Below are 22,737 nucleotides of genomic sequence, written 5' to 3' on the forward strand. Positions count from 1 at the left end.
AAATCTGAAATGTCACTGTGTTTTAATTGTAGGGGTCCTGACCCAAAAAAGAGTTGTGGGGGGATCACAAAGATTATTGTGTGGGGGAGGGTTTGTGATATTGCTACCCTTACTTCTGCACTGCTGCTGGTGGCGGCGCTGCCTTCAGAGCTGGGCAGCTGGAAAGCGACAGCTGCTAGCTGGGAACCCAGCTCTAACGGCAGAGCCGCTGCCATCAGCAGCACAGAAATAAGGATGGCATGGTATGGTATTGCCACCCTTACTTCAGCACTGCTGCCTGCAGAGCTGGGCCCTTAGTCAGCAGACACCACTGTCCGGCCACCGACCTCTGAAGGCAGCGCAGAAGTATGAGTGGCCATACTACATCTCCCCTAAAATAACATTGCAACCCCCCTTGCAACTCCCTTTTGGGTCAGAACTGATAGCTTGAGAAACACTGGTCTCCCCTATGAAATCTCTATAGTATAAGGTAAAAGCACACAAAAGACCAGATTTCACAGTCCGTAACATGTTTTTCATGACCATGAATTTGGTAGGACTCTACATAGGTATAAGATGATAAGAAGTTTTATGTATAGCCAGTGTAACAAAGAGAAGCTGTATAGTGTGCTGCTGGAGGTGACTACAGTGACTCACAGGGTCAGGGTCTCACTGATTGCCATATTTGGGGTCAGGAAGGAATTTTCCCCTGGGTCAGAAGGGCAGAGACCTGGGGGGGAGGGGGGAGTTCACCTTCCTCTGCAGCACAGGCCATGGATCACTTGCAGGTTTAAACTAGTGTAAATGGTAAATTCTCTATAACTTGAAGTCTTTAAACCACGATTTGAGGATTTCAGTAACTCAGCCCCAGGTTAGGAGGCTATTTCTGGAGTGGGAGCATGTTGGAGGTCAGACGGATAATCATGATGGTCCCTTCGGACTTTAAAGACTGTAAGTGCATCCTGATGTGCTTTTCACTTGTAACTCCATTCTATATGCATCCGAAGAAGTGGGCTGTAGTCCACGAAAGCTTATGCTCTAATAAATTTGTTAGTCTCTAAGGTGCCACAAGTACTCCTGTTCTTCTTTTCACTTGTAACTGATCACTACTTATGCGTGCTTGCCTTCATTAAGAGGTGTTAGCTCCATCTGCAGCAGCGTGGAAAAGCTCTATCCAGCAGTGTTCAAGGCAATCACCCAAGCCACTGTATTCCTGTTCCTCTTTACAACCAGGAAGCCTTCTGTTGGGTTAAAATGCAAAGCAGGTGCTCAGGCCTAGCTGACTCCAGTTCCCCTAACCTCTGGCTCTGCAGACATACCCTATGTTAGCTGCTGAGGGCTGACAGCGAGGCTCAGGGGCCGTGTACACTCAACTAGGGTGACCAGACAGCAAGGGTGAAAAATCGGGACAGGGAGTGGGCAGTAATAGGCAGCTATATATGAAAAAGACCCAAAAATCGGGACTGTCCCTATAAAATCGGGACATCTGGTCTCCCTACACTCAACTAGACTTGGGTAGAAGGGGACATTCGAGGCCCCACCCCAGTTTGTACTACCACCCTGGAGCCTACTGCATCACCCCTCTCTGTGGAGCTGCGGGCTCATGCATCCGGCCGCACCAGCGGCCAGGTCTATGCGGTGCAGTGGGTCTCTCCTTGTTCCCACCCCGTGGTGGGGGCGCCGCAGCTCCGGGGCGGGCGGCTGGGCGTAGGCTGTGTTGGGGGGTTGCAAGGTGGGGGCAGGGCCGCTGTGGTCGGGCTCCGACGGCCAAAATTCCGCGACACGCGCTAGCGCTGCACCCCGCGCGCTGGACCCCTTCCACTGGGCGCCAGCAGCGCGAGGCCCACCAGTGCCCTCGCCACACGCGTCTCGCGGGGCACAGCACCCGCCGGAAGGCCGGAGGCGGAAGCGAGCGCTTCCGGGGGCATAGGGGCCGCGGCAAGATGGCGTCACCCATGGAGCTGAGCTGCTGGGGAGGAGACTGGGGGCTGCCGTCCGTGCACACGGAGTCCTTGATTGTCATGGTAACGGCCGGGGGGTCGACCCAATCAGCTCGCGGGAGGTGGGGAGGGGAAGTAGCTCGCGCCCGATCGGCTCGCGGACCTGGATGGCCCCAGCTGGCACCGCGCTGGGGGCGGTCGGGGAGGCTCTGCGGGGCGGCGCCGCTGCAGATGCCCGTGAGCTGCTGCCGGGCGCGGGGTCCTAGTTCCCGTCTCAGGTCTCTGCCTTCGGCGATCGCAAACGGCCTCAGCTCCCGTTGCTGCGCGGCCCCCGGCTAGAGCCCTGCCCGTGCCCTGCCCGGCTGCGGGAAATCCTGCCCCGCGCTGTGGCCATTGAAATAACTCCGGGAAGCGGTTCCCTTCCATCACTGGCCTCTAGGGTGACCAGATGTCCCGATTTTATAGGGACAGTCCTGATTTTGGGGTCTTTTTCTTATATAGGCTCCTATTACCCCCCACCCCCTGTCCCGATTTTTCACATTTGCTGTCTGGTCACCCTACTGGCCTCTGTCTGACGTTGGTTACGGTTCATGCCGCCTGCCGGTTCCCTGATACCGAATGGCGTGTTATTTATACCTAGCACGAGACTCTGTGGTGGCTACAGGAAAGCGATGCAACCTTCCCTGGCAGGTGCTAGTGTCAGAGGTGAGCAGAAAGCCCATTAATTGAAGTGTAGCAACATTATTGTTCACTTCTGTGTCTTTGGTGATTGTTCAGTACGGAAAATTATTTCTTTAAAACTATATGACAGTTTGAGGAGTTTACAACCTAAAATACTAATCCTGATATCCGATCTGCTTTGGTGGACTTTTACACCATTGCAGAGCTGCCCTGAAGTCATTGAGCCTGCATAGGTGAGATTGCATGGTCAGGAGGTAGGGAATTGCTGCCATGTCTTTTTCCATGTAGTCTCTAGAGCAGGGGTGGCCAGCCTGAGTCTGAGAAGGAGCCAGAATTTATCAATGTACATTGTCAAAGAGCCACAGTAATATGTCACCAGTCCCCCATCAGTGTTCCCCCTCTCCCCCCCCCTCCCAGCGTCTCCTGTCCAGCAGCCTGGTGGATCAGCACCTCCCCACACCTCTGATCAGCTGTTTTGCGGTGTGCAGGAGGCTCTGGGGGGAGGGGGAGGATATTCTTAACTCATAGTTTCCTAGAAAAATTGGGACATTTAAAAATTATTCTAGCTAACCACCACTGCCTGAAACTGCCTAAACCAACCCTTTAGTAATTAATATAAATACAAGTTACAGCAAGAAATTTTAACTGTTCGCACAAAAAGATTAATGTTAGTCATCTGTCTGTTAAAAAATACACTGTGCATAATGAAGTTGAGATCATGTACTATTAACAACATGGCTACCCAGAAGTGCTCTAGCTTAGTGATATCAATTCTTAAAGAGATCACATTTTTTTGGAAATGCTGACTAGAATTTTTAATTCAATTTTTATTGCAGGCTTATGCCAGATTTTCTGGTGCTCCAGTGAAAGTGAATGCTATTGATAACTCATGGAGAGCTCCAAAAGGTACTTCCTTTTGTAATTTTTTTTCCTGTGCACACTAGCCATTTTACAAATGAAGGACTGAGTTTGCAAATACTTGTATGTACATGCCAAACTTTTACACATGCGAGTAATCTATTTGACTTCAGTGGGTCTACTCACATTAATGAAGTTAAGCATGCATGTAAATATGTTTACAACATCAAGCCTGGAAATTGTATGACAATAAAGTGCTATCCGGAGGGTATAAATAGTATGTCCTGCATCACTATGGTAATTTGATACAACTCACAATCAACAAAACACTGAAACTGACTATACCTATAGTTTTGTCAAACACACTAAGTAAACAAATTGAACCAGAAAAAAATAAAATTTTTCTAATCTTTCAGCACAGTATAGCTAGAGGTTATTTGTTACTATTCAAAATAGTAGCCACAGAACTTTCAAATGGAAATTAGATTATCAAGTTACCAGTGTTCCTTTAAATTAGGTGTAATTTGGTTGGAAGATGAGTGAAAGTGTCAAGAAGTATAATTTGCACCAATCCGAATGTGCAAAACCATGCTGAATTTATTTGCACAAAGGTGGATTAAAAAGAGGGTGTATGGGAAATACAATAAGAGGTGGGTTTAAGATGCTAGGGAAGCCTTTATTTTGGACCAGTTTATTTCCTTCGCCATTGGCATGTAAATTGCATTCCTTTTGCACAACCTCTGGAAACCAAATCAGTGCAAGTTAAACTAATTTGCCACTTCTGCCTGTCACAGGATTAGGTTGTATATCACTTATATCCACACAGAAGTTGGCCCCTTATGACTTGTAGGGCCAAATTCATCCCTGGTATATCTCTTTGACTTTAGTGAATTACATCTGGAACTAATTTAACATATTTGCTCATAAAGTCTGTATTTTTTAACAAGTAACTATAAGGAAAGAACATTTTAAATTCATCTAATTCTCCAAAACTCTGGTTCAATGTCGAATAGAGGAGAATGATCACATCCCTCGATCTGCTGGCAATGCCCCTACTTATACAGCCCAAAATGCCATTAGCCTTCTTGGCAACAAGGGCACACTGTTGATTCATATCCAGCTTCTCGTCCACTGTAACCCCTTGGTCCTTTTCTGCAGAACTGCTGCCTAGCCATTTGGTCCCTAGTCTGTAGCAGAGCATGGGATTCTTCTGTCCTAGGTGCAGGACTCTGCACTTGTCCTTGTTGAACCTCATCAGATTTCTTTTGGCCCAATCCTCTAATTTGTCTAGGTCCCTCTGTATCCTATCCCCACCCTCCAGCATATCTACCACTCCTCCCAGTTTAATGTCATCTGCAAACTTGCTCAGGGTGCAGTCCATGCCATCCTTCAGATCATTAATGAAGATTTTGAACAAAACTGGCCCCAGGACCGACCTTTGGGGCACTCCGCTTGATACCAGCTGCCAACTAGACATGGTGCCATTGATCACTACCTGTAGAACCCGACGATCTAGCCAGCTTTCTATCCACCTTATAGTCCATTCATCCAGCCCATACTTCTTTAACTTGCTGGCAAGAATACTGTGGGAGACCGTATCAAAAGCTTTGCTAAAGTCAAGGAATAACACGTCCACTGCTTTTCCCTCATCCACAGAGCCAGTTATCTTGTCATAGAAGGCAATTAGGTTAGTCAGGCACGACTTCCCCTTGGTGAATCCATGCTGACTGTTCCTGATCACTTTCCTCTCCTCTAAGTGCTTCAGAATTGATTCCTTGAGGACCTGCTCCATGATTTTTCCAGGGACTGAGGTGAGGCTGACTGGCCTGTATTTCCCCGGATCCTCCTCCTTCCCTTTTTTAAAGATGGGCACTACATTAGCCTTTTTCCAGTCATCCGGGACCTCCCCCGATCACCATGAGTTTTCAAAGATAATGGCCAAAGGCTCTGCAATCACAACCGCCAACTCCTTTAGCACCCTTGGATGCAGTGCTTCCAGCCCCATGGACTTGTGCTCATCCAGCTTTTCTAAATAGTCCCGAACCACTTCTTTCTCCACAGAGGGCTGGTCACTTCCTCCCCATGCTGTGCTGCCCAGTGCAGTAGACTGGGAGCTGAACTTGTTCGTGAAGACAGAGGCAAAAAAAGCATTGAGTACATTAGCTTTTTCCACATCCTCTGTCACTAGGTTGCCTCCCTCATTCAGTAAGGGACCCACACTTTCCTTGACTTTCTTCTTGTTGCTAACATACCTGAAGAAACCCTTCTTTTTACTCTTAACATCTCTTGCTAGCTGCAACTCCAAGTGTGATTTGACCTTCTTGATTTCACTCCTGGGCTAACAGATGAGTTGTGTGTACAATGCCTGAGCAATATTTTTATACTCCTCCCTGGTCATTTGTCCAATCTTCCACTTCTTGTAAGCTTCTTTTTTGTGTTTAAGATCAGCAAGGATTTCACTGTTAAGCCAAGCTGTTCGCCTGCCATATTTACTTTTCTTTCTACATATCAGGATGGTTTGTTCCTGCAACCTCAATAAGGATTCTTTAAAATACAGCCAGCTCTCCTGGACACCTTTCCCTATAAGATAGACTCTGTGGGCCAGCGGTCCCCAAACATTTTAAGGTCATGCCCCTGCTTCCTATAAATATAATCTGTATGCGCCCCCCTGGGAGCCGTGGCTGGGAGCAGAACTGGGGCTGGCAGCAGAGCTGCAGGTGGGAGCCTCAGGCCCCGGGGGCCTCAGCTGGGGGCAGGGCTGGGGCAGAACTGGAGTGGAACTGGGTGGCACTCCCTCCCCGCCCCCCGTGGGGGCTGGCCTGGCTGTGTCCAGGGCTGAGAGCAGAGCAACGGCTGGGAGACGGGGCCTTTGCTGGGGGCAGGTCTGGGTCCTGCAGAGCTGGAGGCAGAACAGGGCTGGGTGGCTTTCCCTCCCCGTCCTCCCAAGCAGGGCCGGCTCCAGGTACCAGCCATGCAAGCTGGTGCTTGGGGCGGCAGCTTGTAGGAGGCGGTATTCCGCCCAATCCTAGGGCGGCACGGCCGCTTGTTGTTATTGTTCCGCTCCAGCTGCCCAGTAGGGGGCAGTGGCATGGAGGACGGGAGCGCCCTGCAGCAAGCCCGGCAGGGCAGCCCGCGTCCTTCCCTCCCAGCCTACCGGAGTGATGCGGAGCCCTCCTGGCATGGGGCATGGTGGGAGGGGCCGTGTGGCAGTGCCCCGCTGAAGCCCTGGCCGCCCCCCTTTTCTCTCTCCCCCTGCTCCCTTCCCCTCCCCCCGCTAGCCTGGGCACATCTGTAGGGCCGGGAGTCCCTCTGCACCCTGGCTCCGGCCGCGCCGCAGGTTTTTTTTTTTGCTTTGCTGTTCTGGCCGCCGCGTTTTTTTTTTTTTTTTTGCTTGGGGCAGCCAGAAAGCCAGAGCTGGCCCTGCTTCCAAGGGGGCTGACCTGGGCCTCACCATGCTCCCCGGAATGTTTCTCCACGCCCCCAGAGGGGGACACACCCCACAGTTTGGGAACCACTGCTGTAGGCAGTCCCAGAGAGTTTACAACAGGGGTCAGCAACCTTTCAGAAGTGGTGTGCCGAGTCTTCATTTATTCACTCTAATTTAAGGTTTTGCTTGCCAGTAATACATTTTAACGTTTTTAGAAGGTCTCTTTCTATAAGTCTATAATGTATAACTAAACTACTGTTTCAGAGTAGCAGCCGTGTTAGTCTGTATCCGCAAAAAGAAGAACAGGAGTACTTGTGGCACCTTAGAGACTAACAAATTTATTAGAGCATAAGCTTTCGTGGACTACAGCCCACTTCTTCGGATGCATATAGAATGGAACATATATTGAGGAGATATATATACACACATACAGAGAGCATAAACAGGTGGGAGTTTATGCTCTCTGTATGTGTGTATATATATCTCCTCATATGCTCTCTGTATGTGTGTATATATATCTCCTCAATATATGTTCCATTCTATATGCATCCGAAGAAGTGGGCTGTAGTCCACGAAAGCTTATGCTCTAATAAATTTGTTAGTCTCTAAGGTGCCACAAGTACTCCTGTTCTTCTTTAAACTACTGTTGTATGTAAAGTAAATAAGGGTTTTAAAATATTTAAGAAGCTTCATGTAAAATTAAATTAAAATGCAGAGCCCCCCGCACCAGTGGCCAGGACCCGGGCAGTGTGAGTGCCACTGAAAATCAGCTCGCGTGCCGCCTTTGGCACACATGCCATAGGTTGCCTATCCCTGGTTTACAATCTTAAACCCCAATCCTGCAATCTGGTGTGTTCAGGTGGACCCTCACGCCATTGTGAGGAGTCCCATTGAAGTCAGTGAGGTTCCATAAGGGTGCAGGGAACTGCCTGCTCAGATCAGCTTGTGGCCCTAGTTTAAGGCAAGGCATAACTGGGGGTTAAAACAAATGGGGAAGAAAGATGGGAGAATGGGCTAACAGACTAATTATGTCAAGTATCAGGGGGTAGCCGTGTTAGTCTGTATCTACAAAAACAACAAAGAGTCTGGTGGCACCTTAAAGACTAACAGATTTATTTGGGCATAAGCTTTCGTGAGTAAAAACCTCACTTCTTCGGATGCATAGAGTGCTAATTATGTGTACAAGTTGTAGGTTTACAGGCTGAAATTTTCAAATAGGAATCTACAGTTAGGTACCTAAAGAAGTAGCCTGCCAAGCACCCACCATATCCCATTGACTTCACTCTGACTGTGATGTGCTCCTATTTTTGTTTGGATTCTTTTTTGTGCTAACTATGGCCCTGATTCTGCAAACACACACACAACCTTAATGAAGTTCTTTGTTGTGTAAAGCTAAACACTTGCATCAGTGTTTGCTGGATTAGGGCCCATTTCAAATTAAACTGAAAGTGTCCGGTGTAAATTCTGTTGACAGTATAATTCTCACTTCTTAGGAGATGTGCCAGTGTTGATATCAGAAGACACAGTTATTGCTCAGCCAGCAAAAATACTAAACTTCTTAAGAAAACAGGTGAGTCTCTAACTTGCTAGAGAGAAGTGTTGGGTTTAGCTCAGTTAATTTAATTTGCAACTTGTTTTTTTCTCTATCATGTAACGTTTCTACCTGTGTCCCAATATTTATCTATAAATATCCATATTTAGATGGTTTCTAATAACATGAAGCTGATTCTGCAACTCTTGCTTGCGTAGAGTAGCACCAGATCACTTCATTTTGACTACTCATAAGTAATTGCCTCTCAAGCATAAGTAAGGGTGGCAAAGTGTGGACCATGGTTAGCTGTTTAAGTAGGATTAACCTTAACCCTTCTAAGGTTTAAATATAAAACAAACAACAAAAGCTTCATTGAGCAGGCTGACCTAGCCTGAGTTGTGTATTAAGTGTTCAAATAGCTAATCTTTTTCTAATGTTGCTGGTTTTTGTAGATCACAGTTTTATATCAAGTTTTTTACATAATTGGATTACTCTTAACAAAAATTTTTATTTTACTTTTAAACCGCTCTTATTGTTAATCTGCTGTGGGGATTTTTTGGATAGCAAAACAAAGAAAATCTGGAATCATTTTTAGTGATGCACATTTTGGCAATGTACGGTTTTACTTTTGATGAGCTACGTCTAGAATGTTAAGTAATCTACAAAGGGTGGGAGTTGGTTTGTACAGTTTTTCCATCTTTATAACGTAGGAAGAGGGCCTAAAATGGTATTGTCTCTCTTTTTTCCCCCTGCTTTGTTTTTACATTAGAAATTCAGTTCCTGTCTAGCCTGGAAGAGTCTCTGATGACTGGAAAGTTAGTGATATTATGACATCAGAAGAATTAAGAGAGTGAAAGCTGAGAATTGGAGCTGGGAAAGGATTTTTAATCACACTGTTAAATAGGTGTTAAACCCAAGATTTTTAAACATCAGTGACTAAGGAACCTCTTGGAGAAAAGACATCGGTTAGAGATTCAATACCTCTCTCTTTCCAATCAAGGTGTGAGAACTAACAATATGCATCCTCCGAGATACCCAAGAGGTCTTCCACAAAAACTGGGAACGCTCCCAATACATCTAAACTTGTCTCTTTTTGACCAAACAAACTTCCAAATCTTCTTTATACAAGACTGAAAAAGTGGGCACAAGACCCGTTTTAAAAAAAAATATCTGTTGCAGGTCATCTTTTAAAAGGAACAAATATGTACCTGCATAAATTTGTGTGTATCTCTCAACCTTACGTTCTTTGAGACGTTTCTCACTTCTGCTCTAGAAACCAGGAATGGTACAGAATAGTTATACATATATCCACTTCTCTTTTTTTTTCTTGGGCAGTGAACTATAAGGCTAAACGTCAGGGGTCAGATTCTGATCCCAGCTGACTTAAATGGAATTGATTTGTTGACTTCAGTAGAATTACTCAAATTTATGCTGGTGTAATTGAATCTAGAATTTGGTCTATGGTACCTTTAGCACTCAGACAGTGTTTACATTTCTAAAACAGTAACTTTGAAAAATAGTGTTTTGGTTTACTCTTTATACATCACCGTATGTGCATGAGGCTTTACAGAAAATTGAGAGCTATCTGCTGGAGGAGTTCAGTACAGTATTGGGACCTGAGTAATACTTTTTGCAGCTGTTTCACTCTGCTGCTGCTTGGAAAGCAGTTAAAGGCAGGCTATTTTTCTGGGCCTTCCTCCCCAGTGGAGGCTGAGGATACTGGGAGCAGTAGAGAGGTTGGGCAGGGAGAGGTTTAGCGGAGTGGGTATGGGTGATTAAAGGAAGGAAATTTCAGTAGCTATACATTTTCCATTCTTAGATTGCAGGACTTAAAATTATTTTGGTTACTCGACCTGCTTAATAACTGTTTAGCTCTACAGAAGTCACCAGTTGTGGGACTTCTTTTCTGTGTGAGAATTTTCATGTGACACTATGTGTGTGTTGCATGTGTGTTTTTTAACTTGACAGAAGTACAATGCTGATTATGAACTATCTGCAAAACAAGGAGCTGACACACTGGCATACATTGCACTGCTTGAAGAAAAACTGCTTCCTGCTGTGGTAAGCATCTACAAACATAAAATGATGGTCAAGAGAAAAAGTGATTAATAATTAAATAGTGCCTAATGTGAGACATTTTAAAGGAACTTGGTTTCCAGAAAGAGGGTAATGAACGCTTTCAGACACCAAATGGAGCAGGCTATACATTATTAGTAAATATTTGTATCTGTGAAGGTGTTAGGCAGCATGCATTGCTCCAAATGGATTCTTATGGGAGATGGTCATTGGTGTTGACTGTGGAGATGTAGCAGTCACACCACAGTTATGGCTGCAACTTACTTCGTTTTTTAAGCCCAATTTTGACAGTACTTCTAACTGCTTCCAAAAAATTGGGGGGGCAAGGGATCTCTGAGACGCTCTTTTTAAAATGAACTATACCTATTTTTCCTTTATTTTCTTTCTAAATGCAACTTTTTTGGAGAAACTGTGTCACAAAAACAATTTATACTAGTGTGACATTTTGGAGCTCACCCAGACCAGTAAGGGGTTCTGTCACTATCTCTCCTGTAACCTTGGGGTGCCTTAATGCTGTGCTGCTATGTCTCCGATCCCTGACACCAATAGCCTGCCCATAAGCACAAGGTCTCACCCTGGCTTCCACCAGCCCAGTTATTCACTGCAGGGTGACACCAATGGCCCTTCCAGTCCTGAGTGTCCCAAATCTGTTCTCTCCAAGTTAAGTACCAGACTTTTGCCCTCTGATTTATCACCCCTGAAGGCATTAACCAGGGCAGGCAGTGAGAGAACCCCTTACTGGTGTGCATGGTTCCCCAAAATGTGTCAACTAGAAATTTCAGATTTCTTTTATTTAGTACTCCCGAATGAGATCTGGCATGCCTGACTATTTTTGATAATGTCAGGGGCATAACTGTAGAGTTCTTTATAATGGATTTTTGGAACTTCTCAAGATATGCTGGTATAAAGATGTGCTGGCAGAGTCTGTAAATGCTGTCAGCTGAACTGCCCAAGTTTAAGAGAAGTTACACATGTGCCTCTAAAGATTTGATTTAAAGACTGTTTTGTCATATGTTCTATTAAATAACCTGTGTTCCCTGTACATCACATCTAGAATTGTAATAAAATATCTTTCTATCAGAAAGCAAAATAACTATCCTTAGCAAGCTTTCATGCAATATAGATATTTTTTTCTGAAAACTACTTTAAGATACAGTTCAGGCTTTAAATAGGTATCAGTTGTATTTAAACATGAGTCTTGTACTTATTTAAAAATGTAAAAGCCTACACATTCAAAGTTAAGGTTCTCTAACAACCTTAACTCTGACTCTATTAATATCCATATTCTAACAGACCACCAGTAGCCTCCATACCTCAGTCACATCTACCATAGGCCACAAGCCCTCACCAACATACTGTGAATTACAGTAAAGATGTAGAACTCTTCAGTTGCTAGGATTACCTCTCTATTGAAGTTGTATGACTTTGGCTCCAGTTTGTACAGGAAACCATTACCTACCATACTATAGGTCTACCAAATCTCACAGACTGGTGCTGATTCTAACCTAGCCTCTTCACCTTCATCTACTTCCCGAGAGCAATAAACACCAATATCTCTCTCAGCCCACTTAGTTCTGTAACTGTCTCAAACCCATTCCCTCATTTTGTTCCTCAGTGAAGGATATAGTGTGTGATAGTGATATTATAGTGATATAATCTTTTCCTGTGACATTAACACTGCTCAGTAAGATGAGTGAATGATCTATAAGATCAGTCGTTGATTTATTTAGATCCTTCACTTTGAATGTTAGGCATTAACTACAATGTCCTAATGTCTTAATTTAATAGGAGCATAGTTACAGCCTTAACTGTCTCTTAATGCCTTGTGTGTGGGAATATAATTTAGTAAGGAGCCTGCTTGCTTTTTTTAATACTATGAAAATTCCTATTATATGTGTAACAGAGAACCTTACGCAGTCTTTATAAAGAAAAACATAATGTTTTCATTAGAATTCCTATTAACTCTTGTTCATGTTCTTCACTATGTTGATACAGCTGCACACGTTCTGGGTCGAGGCAGAAAATTACTGTACTGTGACAAAGCCGTGGTTTGCTTCAAGGATTCCATTTCCATTGAGTTTGTATCTACCTGGGAAGATGTCCAGGGAAGCACTTAACAGGATCCTGCTGACGAGGGGAGAGCCTCCACTATACAGTTTGAGTGAAGTAGAAGCACGGGTATGCTTTGCTTTATGAGTAACGTAGGTCACAAATTGGTACTGACAAGGGGAAGAACTGAAATGGAGACTTACATTGGGTAATGATAAACGCTGTTCTGCATACTAGTCTTCCCACTTTTTATTGCTCTTAGGTCAATTTTTCTCTTGTTAGATATACAGAGATGCCAAGGAGTGCCTAAATCTTCTATCAAACAGATTGGGAACATCTCAGTTTTTCTTTGGAAATATGTGAGTGTAAACCTTTTTATGATTGATAGTCATCTCACATATTGCATGCTCTAACATTATTGATTATGAATGTCTCATGCTGCTCCACAAGAGGTTCATGTTTAACATTTATCTTTGGAGGTAAGATCTGAAGAGAAATGTATATGTTATAAGGAAACATAGTACTTCAGTGTCAGAGTCTATTCAGACAGGGGTCTTGGTGAACCAAAGATGATAATTTTTCACTAGAACCTTCTGTGCTTTCTCCACTTATTTATATGTCTTTTGCTGGTGATGGCCATTGCTTGAACAAGATAATTAAAACCAGGCCCATCCACTTTAACTGTAGCAAACTCCCAATTTTGGCCACATCATGCTGCCTCAATCCCCAAGTGTGGAAGGCCCTAAATACAGTAGACCCACAGGTCTACTGTGCAGGTGGACATTCCATGTGTGCTAGCTCAGCAGCTCTCTCCAAAGTAGTTCTGGGGGATTTGGAAGCAGGAAAAGGGAGGGGCAAAGATGTGGTAGTTATCTAAATCAATGTAGTGATCCCCCCCCACTTAGTCAACTGCTGCCTACTTCTATTTATGGGCTGTAGTGCTGAATGTACTAGTGCTTTGTGGCCTGTGAGCGGATTCTGTTTCCCTGCATAAAGTTTGTTCACTTGGTCTCTGCACAGAAGACCAGACTGTTCCAGAGGTGGTGCAAGAAATGGTTTGTAATGTGACTTGAACGCCTACCATACATGGAAGCAGGGCTGAATTTTAATTCTGAAATTATGCTGCTTGAGCTTGTAGGGCCCTCTCAAATTCAGAAGCTGTAAAGTCAGAGAAGTGCACCCAGCTGATGGTGTGATGGAGTCCCAGAATAATTGGTTAAATTGTGCTTTACGTTTTTTTGGTGTGTGCTCAGAAAGTGGTTTATGGAGTATGGCATTGTTAATGTTTTGTCTGTTTTTACATTCTCTGTAGGCCTACAACCTTAGATGCCTTTGTATTTGGTTTTCTCGCACCTCTTTATAAAGTGCACTTCCCTAGAGTCCAATTACAAGAGCACTTGAAACAGCTTTCCAACCTGTGTCGCTTCTGTGATGACATCCTGAGTGGCTACTTTAGACTTAACGTTACAGGTAAGTCATATTTGTTTTTCTTCTTTAACATGTATACTATATTCAAAAGAAGGATGCCTCTTTCCATTGGACGCCAAATTGAAACTATATTAGTCAGTTACAAAGCTACAACTTTGGCCTATGATTTTTCATGTTGAGGTTGTGGAGAAGAAATTAAGTCATGATCGGGTCTCAAGTTGTATAGTAGGATAAAGTAATGCTTTGGAACAGTGGAGTGACAACAGCACTTGTTTAACATTTTTAAGTAGCTTCTCCTGCCCCTTACTCTTATCGTATATTATTTGGAAATGGGAACAAATCTACATTTGTTATTCTGATGTATGAAACTGAGAAACTGGATTGTTCCTCTTCTTCATCTTTGTTCCCGCAGCCTAAACAGACATCTCCGTTGGGTTAAGAAGATAACTTAAGTCTATATGGTCAAATTTGGTGGGCCTTAAATTGCGCAGGTCTCCCACTGACATTGGGGGAGGTTTTGCTCAATAAAGGATGACAGCACTTGGCCCTTATTTAGAATCTGTCCCTTCAAAGTCAGATTTCTTTTCCTTTTCTAGAAAACAACCTACCAGTGTAAGCCACACCAAGACCCATAGTGTGCGTCTTTATCCCTCCTCTAGTGACTAGATCATGTAAGAGGTTTGAGTTTGCTACTGCTTCCAATGGATCTGGTCCTTTAACTGAAGCAGTAGAGTTTCATGCTTTTAGATCCAGAGATCCCAGCTTCAGTCCTGCAGATGACCCAACCTGAGGCATCAGTACACCAGCATTTCATGTTAGAATGTAGATATAAACACAGTACTGACAAAAACTCAAAAAGCCAGACTGATATTGCCTCTTCTGATTTGCCAGCTGATATAGTGTTAGATGTGTGTGTGTTGTGGGGGAGGTTTCCCTTTCTTTGGAAGGCTGAGGGAAAGGATAGAAGGCATGGAATATATCTGGGAAGGAAATGGGTACTCTTGCATTACAGTAGATAAAGGGTTACCAATGTCAATTGTACAAGAATAATCCCGTCTAGTCAGTCTAAAAATCCTACATAAAATATCTAATAACTTGGGATGGGGAAAGGAGAAGAAGAGAGTTCATAACTTCTCAACCACTTTGGACAAGTTAAGATTAGCATTGAATTTTGAAGACTAAAGGCTTGTCTACACTAGGGGGTCTCAACCTTTTTCTTTTTGAAGCCCTCCCTTCCACCCCAAAATGCTATAAAAACTCCACGGCCCAACTGTGCCACAATAACTGGTTTTCTGCATGTAAAAGTCAGGGCCGGCGTTAGGGGGTAGCAACCAGGGCAATTGTCTGGGACCCCACGCCACAGGGACGCCACCAAAGGTACATTGTTCAAATTCAACTTCATCCCTGGCTGGTGGGATTCAGGGCCCTGGGCTTCAGCCCCATGCAGTGGGGCTTCGGCTCTCTACCCCAGACCCCAGCGAGTCTAATACTGGCCCTGCTTGGCGACCCCCCCCTGAAACCTGCTCTTGGCCCCCCAGGGGTCCCCGGACCCATGTTTGAGAACCACTGGTCTACACTACTGCTTAAATTGATGTAAGTTACGTCACTCAGGAGTGTGAAAAAAACCCCCCCCCCCCCCCCCCCCGAGCGACGTAACTTACATCGACTTAAAGCGGTGTTTACACCGCACTATGTTGGCGGGAGACGCTCTCCCACTGGCATAGCTCCCTCTTCTTGTTGAGTTGAGTAATTATGTCGATGGGACAGTGCTCTCCTGTCGACGTAATGAATCTTCACCAGACGTACTACATCGGCACCGCAGCAGCACCAATTTAGCACGGTAGTGAAGACAAGCCCTAAGTATTTGACTGTTGCAAATCTTGCTTATGGCTTTAACTTTGCTGTCAAACTTCTGTGCAAATGGCTACTTTATGGCTAGATGGAGTAAGGAAAATAATCACAATTTTTTTGAATTAAGGGGGGATCCTGAAACTTTCTTTTGTTGTTGTAACATGAGGACGTGGTTTTTAAAGGGTTGAAAACCACTTAATCCTTGCCTTTAAAGTATGTCATGAATTAGCAGGGTGTACCTATATCTGCATAGGAGTTCAGGTTCAGGATTTCAATTTGGAAACAAAAGGCTACAACATTGTCTGCAATACAAAGTGTTTCTTTATTAAAGACCTGTTTATAGGGGTGAAAAACTGCATGATCTTTCTGTCCAAAAAAGCTTTGCAAGAGACTTGTGAAGCTCTTCTAAATTTCATTTCAATCTTCATCTTTCTGCTTTGATGCTTTAGGCTTCTCTCCATCTGGACAGGATACGGTAGATGCAAATCTACAGAAACTCACACAGCTTGTAAATAAGGAATCCAACTTGATTGAAAAGGTTATTTCTCTTCAGTCTTTATTTTCCATTAGTTCTTGTGACTTCATTGTTGTTCCCAGCTATTCTTGCATATTGGGGCCTGGTCTACACTACAGATTTATGTCGATGTAAGGTAGTTTATGTTGACCTAATTCTGTAAGCATCTACACTAAAATGTCACTCCCACCAATGTAACTCACCCATTACACCGACTTCCTAACTCCACCTCTGTGAGAGGTGTAGCGCTTAAATCGATGTAGTTAGGTTGACACAGTGCCAGTGCATACATTGACTGTTGCTGCCTTTCAGAAGCTGTCCCACAATGCCCCACGCTGACAGTTAAAGTGGTGCAAGTGCTCCAAGTGAGGACATGCACCGCCAACACAAAGATCAGTGTGGCTGCGTAAAACCGATTCAATTACTGTGGTGGCTGTATGTTGATGTAAATTAGGTTGACTTAATTTTGTAGTGTAGACTTGCCCTAAATAATCATTAGAATTTGCACTGTAAAGTTACTTCTTTCCTTGTTTCTTTGCTAAGGCGTTAATTTACATAGAAAAATATTAACATAATGTCATAATTCAAAATAAACCAGTAACAAATTCTTGTTCTTCCCGAAGTAACTGTTTCATTGTATTCAAAGCAGTACTGTTGACAAAGGAAATACTGTGTGTTCAAATGTTGAAGGATAACACAACATATTAATAGGAGTATGTATTATTTGTGATGCAGTAGCACCTACAGGACTCATTCCTGGATCAAGGCCCCATTGTGCTAGTCACTGTACACACATGTAAAATACACAATCCCTGCCTCAAATCTTGTCATCTTCCAAAGACTAATGTCAGCAGTTTTCTTTTGAATAAATGCTGTTCACCAGCAGAATTTGGTTAACCATGTCCCTATTAATAATCCAGACTTCTCCCTGAATTAAGGAATTGGTAACGAGAGAGGCAGCTTTTCACTGTCAGGCCTGCAGTTCAGATAATCCATCTGAACTAGAGACCAAAAGTCCTTCCCACGTAACTGTTCAGGGCCTTGTGTGAATAGTCTTGGCAATCTAGAGATGTCCACATCATCAAATCTGCTGCAGTCTGACACTACCCCTTTTGTTATGGTTTCTGTTATCACCACTTAAATCGGCAACTGACAAAGTTTTTTCATGGTGACCCCTAAGATGTGGAACTTGCTCCGTATGGACATCCATTTAAGCCCTTTCCTTTCGGTTTGAAGACTCAAAGAGCCTTCTATGTAACTACTTGTCATCCCCTGTCTAGGAACATTCCTTCTTTCCCCTACTCACCCTGTATTTTTAATCCCATATTTGTTCCTTCTAATGCTTGTTGAGTTTTTTTTTTTTTTTTAGTTAATGGGTGAATCAGAAGTTCCCCAGTCTGTCCTGTACTTGGTAAAGGGCACTTGTTTCCAAGGCTCTCTGTCAGAACCTTTCATAAGAACTAAATTACTGGGGAAAATATTTGAGGACACCAAGCATATTAATTCTCTAAAAAATGCTACCCAGATGTGACTGAAAATAACATTCAGAGAAAAATGTCAATGTATCAAATGGTTTGTTCATGAATAATGTGGAGAATTTCCTGCATTGGGTATTGATTGTAACATATTTGATGGACTTTATGCACTGTTCTATGTGGAGTGTTTCAAATGCCATTTATTTCTTCTGGGAAGTTAAAATCCTTTTATTCAGAGATTGCTTTTAACCTGTCTTTGAAAAGATCTTATCATGCTCTTTTAGCAATATATTTTATAAATTATTAGCTAATTGAAATTCCCCCAACTCCTTTGCAGCTTCAGGTGCTGAGCAGGTTAATGCACCAGTTGAATTTGGCAGCTTTATGACTTTTGATCCAACAGAATTTGGCTGTCATAAAACTTAGGTACTTCCTTGGAGAAGGTGAGCCACAGCATTCCCTCAATGCTCCCAGTTAGATGATTCAAGGAAGAGCCCACATAACTGTCCCACCTCTTATCTGTCATGATATAAATAGCTATCTCAGCACAAGCAGGAGTTTAGGGATGAGAGAGGAACTAAAGCATCCCTTATGACCAGGGCTGAGAGCAGAAATAGCAGAGTGAGACCACTCACACAAACATTCATGACTGGAACCCCGTATGCAGGCTCTTGGCATGCATCTGTTTTCTTCTGTATGCCAGATTCAGCTTCCATTTTGTTTCCTGCAGATGGATGACAACCTTCGTAAGAGTCCTCAACATCCCCCTCGGAAGTTGACAACACTCAAACTTAGTGCAGCAGGAGATGAAAGCAGTTCATTGAATCGCTTGTCGCCCTGACAGCCTGTGTTGCCATGTACGTGTGTTTGCCTTCAAGTAATCTGAACTTCACAGTAATTCTTTACATAAATGTGGTCTGACAAGGGGATGAATCACTAAATATGGTATAAAACCAATAAAACATCCCATGCTGTCTATTCCTATAGTCCAGTGAACTAACACTAAGTTAAACAATGTACTGTATGAAATTGCCTTAACTTCTGGAGATTTCTGCCTTTTAGGCTAGCACATTTGTCGACTAAGATTTCATTTTACTTTTAAGATTTTTGGTTTTACTGTAACCATGTTAGAGGTTGACCAGGTTGCTATACACTAGTGTAGCTACTTAATCATCACTTCTAGCAGTTTTCTAGATTTTAGCAGATTACCAAATTCAGTTCTAAAATGGGTAGGCAATGAAAGATTATCTTTGATGGCAGACAAGAACTGAAAGTAATGAGGGGTGTTGGCCATTTGTTAATGTGCTTTCACAAATAATGTATTGTGTATGTCTTATATTTTAAGAGTATGTATCTTTTAAAAGTCACATTGCACTGCTAGGAGGCACAGTGACCAAATGTACTAGAACATCACCTCTGAACCTTTATTGAGATCTGGCCTTAGTCAAACAAGTTTCATCAGCCTACTGGATAGCCATGCTACAAAATCACAGCACAAACTATAGTATAAAAAGATTGGCAGTGTTGGTTCAACAAAGGCAAAAGACCAGACTAGCTGGTCTGGACTGAAGTGCATTGGTTAGGGTTGTGTGAAGAAGCTTGCACAGGCCTTTTTACTTTATACTGCCGGCCAGTCTCTAACAAGTCATCAGTGTCTCACTTTTATAAGCACTATAATTCACCCAAAAACTAAAACAAAAGCCATCTAATCTTATTCCTTGATCAAGTCCTTGAGAGCGTCATACTGCAGATTCTTCATTGAATTGTTAAAAGAGATGCACATGTAATTATGTTTCCTCTTAGCAGCACTGTCAGTTCTAGAAATCCAGATAATTCTGAAATGTTATGTTGACAGATGCTTTATTAATGATATCATCAGATTACTAAAAATGCTCAGCCAAAATGGGAGCTGCTTTTCGTCAAGTGTTAATTCAAGATTTCATCTTAGATAGAGATGATGCAGACGGGTATATGTGCAAGATTACTGCTAACTTTATTTGCCAAGTCAAACTAAGAAATCTCTTGACATTTTTCCTCTCAACTATTTCCAATGTTCAATATATGTAGATAAACTATTTATACAGACAAGACTGTGGGTTGTGTAAATACTGTACTTTATTTGATCAGCAAGGAATGTAATCTTAACTTTAACATATCTTGTTATTTATAAATAAAATGTTGGGTCTCCAGTGGACACGTGGAAATAACTTTGTTACATGCTACTTCTAGAATGTTTTAGCAATTTGAGACATACTGAAACCACACACAATAATTGAATAAAATAACTTTCATGTACATCCCTAGGGTTGAATTTTTTTTTATTGTCTGCATCTTGATGAGATTTAGAATGAGATCATGTTGCATAATTTCTCCAAAGTTCTTTCATAATCTAACAAATGTAATTGTGAAGAAAAGTATAACTTGATTAGTCTGTTTTGTGAATATGCATGTTTTCCCTTTAAAACTTTATTTTGTAAAATAGTTGATCTCTTGCTTTGAGATTAAAGGGGTTTTTGAAGCACTTCTTATTCAGAACTAAAAGTTTGTGTTTGAGGTAAAGTTTCCTATGGAAGGGTTTGCATATGATCTATGAAACACTTCTACAGAGTAATGAAAGGGAAGCTTAACTGGCAGTTGGTAGAACAAGAGGGATCACGATAGGTGGATTTGTATATTACGTCATAGATTTTGTTTAAATTTAAATTATAAGCTTTTTTGAATAATTTATTTTTTTTATATTAAATATATATATATTATCAAGACTCCTCCAATCTGATTAAATCTGAGTACTCTTATTGTTAGAACCCCTTTGGCCAGACTGCAATCAAGCCCCATTTAGTCTTAATTTAACAATTAGTTAATATTAATATTAAGGGTTTGTATTTAGTGACTACTCATTCCAGTCAGTGGCCAATTGTTGTTAAATCTTTTGTGCAGACCAATATTTAAACAATGTAACTCAAATGTAAAAATAAACTTTATGTGGAAATCTTAACCTCTGGTATGAAGACAGACATCAGATTATGTGTGCGCTACACGTAGGTGGTGGGCAGAGTTTGATGAATCAGTTGTGTCATTCAGTTACTGCCTCAGGCTCGGTCTGAGAATGAAAATGGGTGGGCCCGTGAAGTCACAATGCAGTTCTGTGTCAACTAAGGTATATAGTTTGATGTGGATGTCAAGTTTTTAAATATGGCTTGTGTGTATAGGTCCTTTTGAAAACAAAAAACAAAAATAAAGCAAACTTTTCTGTAACTTTCTCTGTTCTAATTGCAGGGACATCTGTAATATCCTAACGAAATACGATGAGAAGTATAAAGAATGAGCTGCTGTAAATTTGCTCTATTTAAGGCTTCAAAGGCTAACTTTTAAAATGGTCTTTATTTATTTTTGCCGAAAATCTTAGTGGGATATAGCATGTTCTTATAAATAATTGCATTTTTATAAAGTTACAGCACATATGCCAAAATGGCTTAGAATGGTATTAAGAAAACCACTCAAATTATTTGATTTCTGGTTAAAATAATTTTTCAGACTCTCAAAATATGTACCTCTCTTACTCAACCTTACTATTATTTTTGGCATTCCAGTGGAAACCATTTATAATGGTATTTCTCATACATAATATCAATAAATTTTTTTCTGATATATTTAAAACTTTGTTGCTGTAGATCAAATACTCTTTGCTGATCTAAGCTATTGAAAGAGCTGTTAAACACACTGGCCTTGTCTAAGACATATTACTTAATGACATGTTAGATTTAGAATGTACTGATGTAGACCCTAGTTTATCAAAGCACTTAAGCATTTACTTAAAAGCTAAGCCTGTGGCTAAGTGCTTTGCTGAATTGGAGCCGTAGATCACAATCCTGCAAGGTGCTAAGCAACTCCTGTGAGGTGCTGAATTCTCTCAACACTCACTGACACTTCTCACAGAAGTGCTGAGCATGCTGCAGTATTGAGCCCTTGTTCATAAAGGTTGGACTCGATACAGAGCAGGTTTAGGCATAGACACTTACGCTGAGACTAGTTGCAACAAGCGCTAAAAAACTTTAATGTTAAATTGCTTAAAAACATTTTCTCACTTGACAATGAAAAATGCACGTAAAGAACTGATGGCCTTAGGCTTGTACTTATTTTCCTCTCCTTCTCATGTTATAATGTACTCTGTCAGGACTGTGTGGGCACAAGGGTTGTACCCAGTTTTATAAAAAGAGTATTTAAGGATAAGCACAGATGTCATTCATATGTGTGCGGACATACTGCAATTGTCACCATTTTAAGAGTGAACTGTCTATCTTTACTGTTAGGTGTCATTTAAAAACTAACCAAAAAGAGTTTACTAAAGAATCTTGCCTACCTTGTGGCAGTAGATAGTGCAATTTTATTGCCACACCATTGCCTTTAAAAACACATCTGCCAATAAACAACTTTGGGAAAAGATTTCCCTTTGGCACCATTTAGCCTTCATTCGCATATTCTGTCACTGCAACCCTGTTTGTTTAAATCCTAACTGTCAAATATATTCAATGTTTTACAATATTGAAGTTACATATGTGGCTCTGCGGGTGCTTTTATTCCACTATCAGTATACATAAATATTCCTTTTCTCATAGTTAAGCCAACATTGAATGAGAGGGTAGAGAAATCAACTGCCTTGTGTGTCAAGAATGTTCATTTAAGTAGAAACAGTCTTCTTTTTAAGCATTCTATATTCAGTTTGAATTGGTTAAATTATTTTGACATGGGTGGCGAGGTAGTTTGCAGGTATCTTTGCTGCCAGACTTTCCACTGTAACATTTAATGCTTGACATTTCCAGGACACCGCAAACATTGTCGGATCATTGCAACCCCTTTATGAGCCCAATGTGTAAGTGTTATCCGCATTTTTATAAATGAGGGAGACTTGAGCCACAGCAAAGTTTAGA

At 42.2% G+C, this 22,737-nt stretch overlaps 1 protein-coding gene across 3 annotated transcripts; it reads left to right on the forward strand.

Moving 5' to 3' along the window:
- The first annotated feature begins 1,888 nt into the window (after positions 1-1,888).
- Positions 1,889-20,804, forward strand: MTX3 (metaxin 3). 3 transcript variants are annotated; one of them, XM_034774394.1, is made up of 10 exons: positions 2,223-2,346; positions 2,479-2,624; positions 3,437-3,506; positions 8,379-8,455; positions 10,385-10,477; positions 12,488-12,670; positions 12,824-12,900; positions 13,854-14,011; positions 16,270-16,358; positions 18,540-20,804. In XM_034774394.1, the coding sequence occupies exons 2-10, from the start codon at positions 2,538-2,540 to the stop codon at positions 18,648-18,650; spliced, it is 945 nt and encodes a 314-aa protein (XP_034630285.1). In that variant the 5' UTR covers positions 2,223-2,346; positions 2,479-2,537; the 3' UTR covers positions 18,651-20,804. The 3 variants fall into 3 exon arrangements, with proteins under 3 accessions (XP_034630286.1, XP_034630287.1, XP_034630285.1); XM_034774395.1 differs by lacking the exons at positions 2,223-2,346; positions 2,479-2,624 and adding an exon at positions 1,889-2,003; XM_034774396.1 differs by lacking the exons at positions 2,223-2,346; positions 2,479-2,624; positions 16,270-16,358 and adding an exon at positions 1,889-2,003.
- Positions 20,805-22,737: the final 1,933 nt, after the last annotated feature.

Source organism: Trachemys scripta, chromosome 6, assembly GCF_013100865.1.
Source record: "Trachemys scripta elegans isolate TJP31775 chromosome 6, CAS_Tse_1.0, whole genome shotgun sequence".
Lineage (NCBI taxonomy): Eukaryota > Metazoa > Chordata > Testudines > Emydidae > Trachemys > Trachemys scripta.

Excerpts from the sequence above, each read along its gene's own strand:
- MTX3 (XM_034774394.1), top strand. The coding sequence starts at position 2,538 with ATGGCGTGTTATTTATACCTAGCACGAGACTCTGTGGTGGCTACAGGA. Across the intron at positions 8,456-10,384 it reads TAAACTTCTTAAGAAAACAG|AAGTACAATGCTGATTATGA; the intron begins GTGAGTCTCTAA and ends TTAACTTGACAG. Across the intron at positions 10,478-12,487 it reads AAAAACTGCTTCCTGCTGTG|CTGCACACGTTCTGGGTCGA; the intron begins GTAAGCATCTAC and ends ATGTTGATACAG.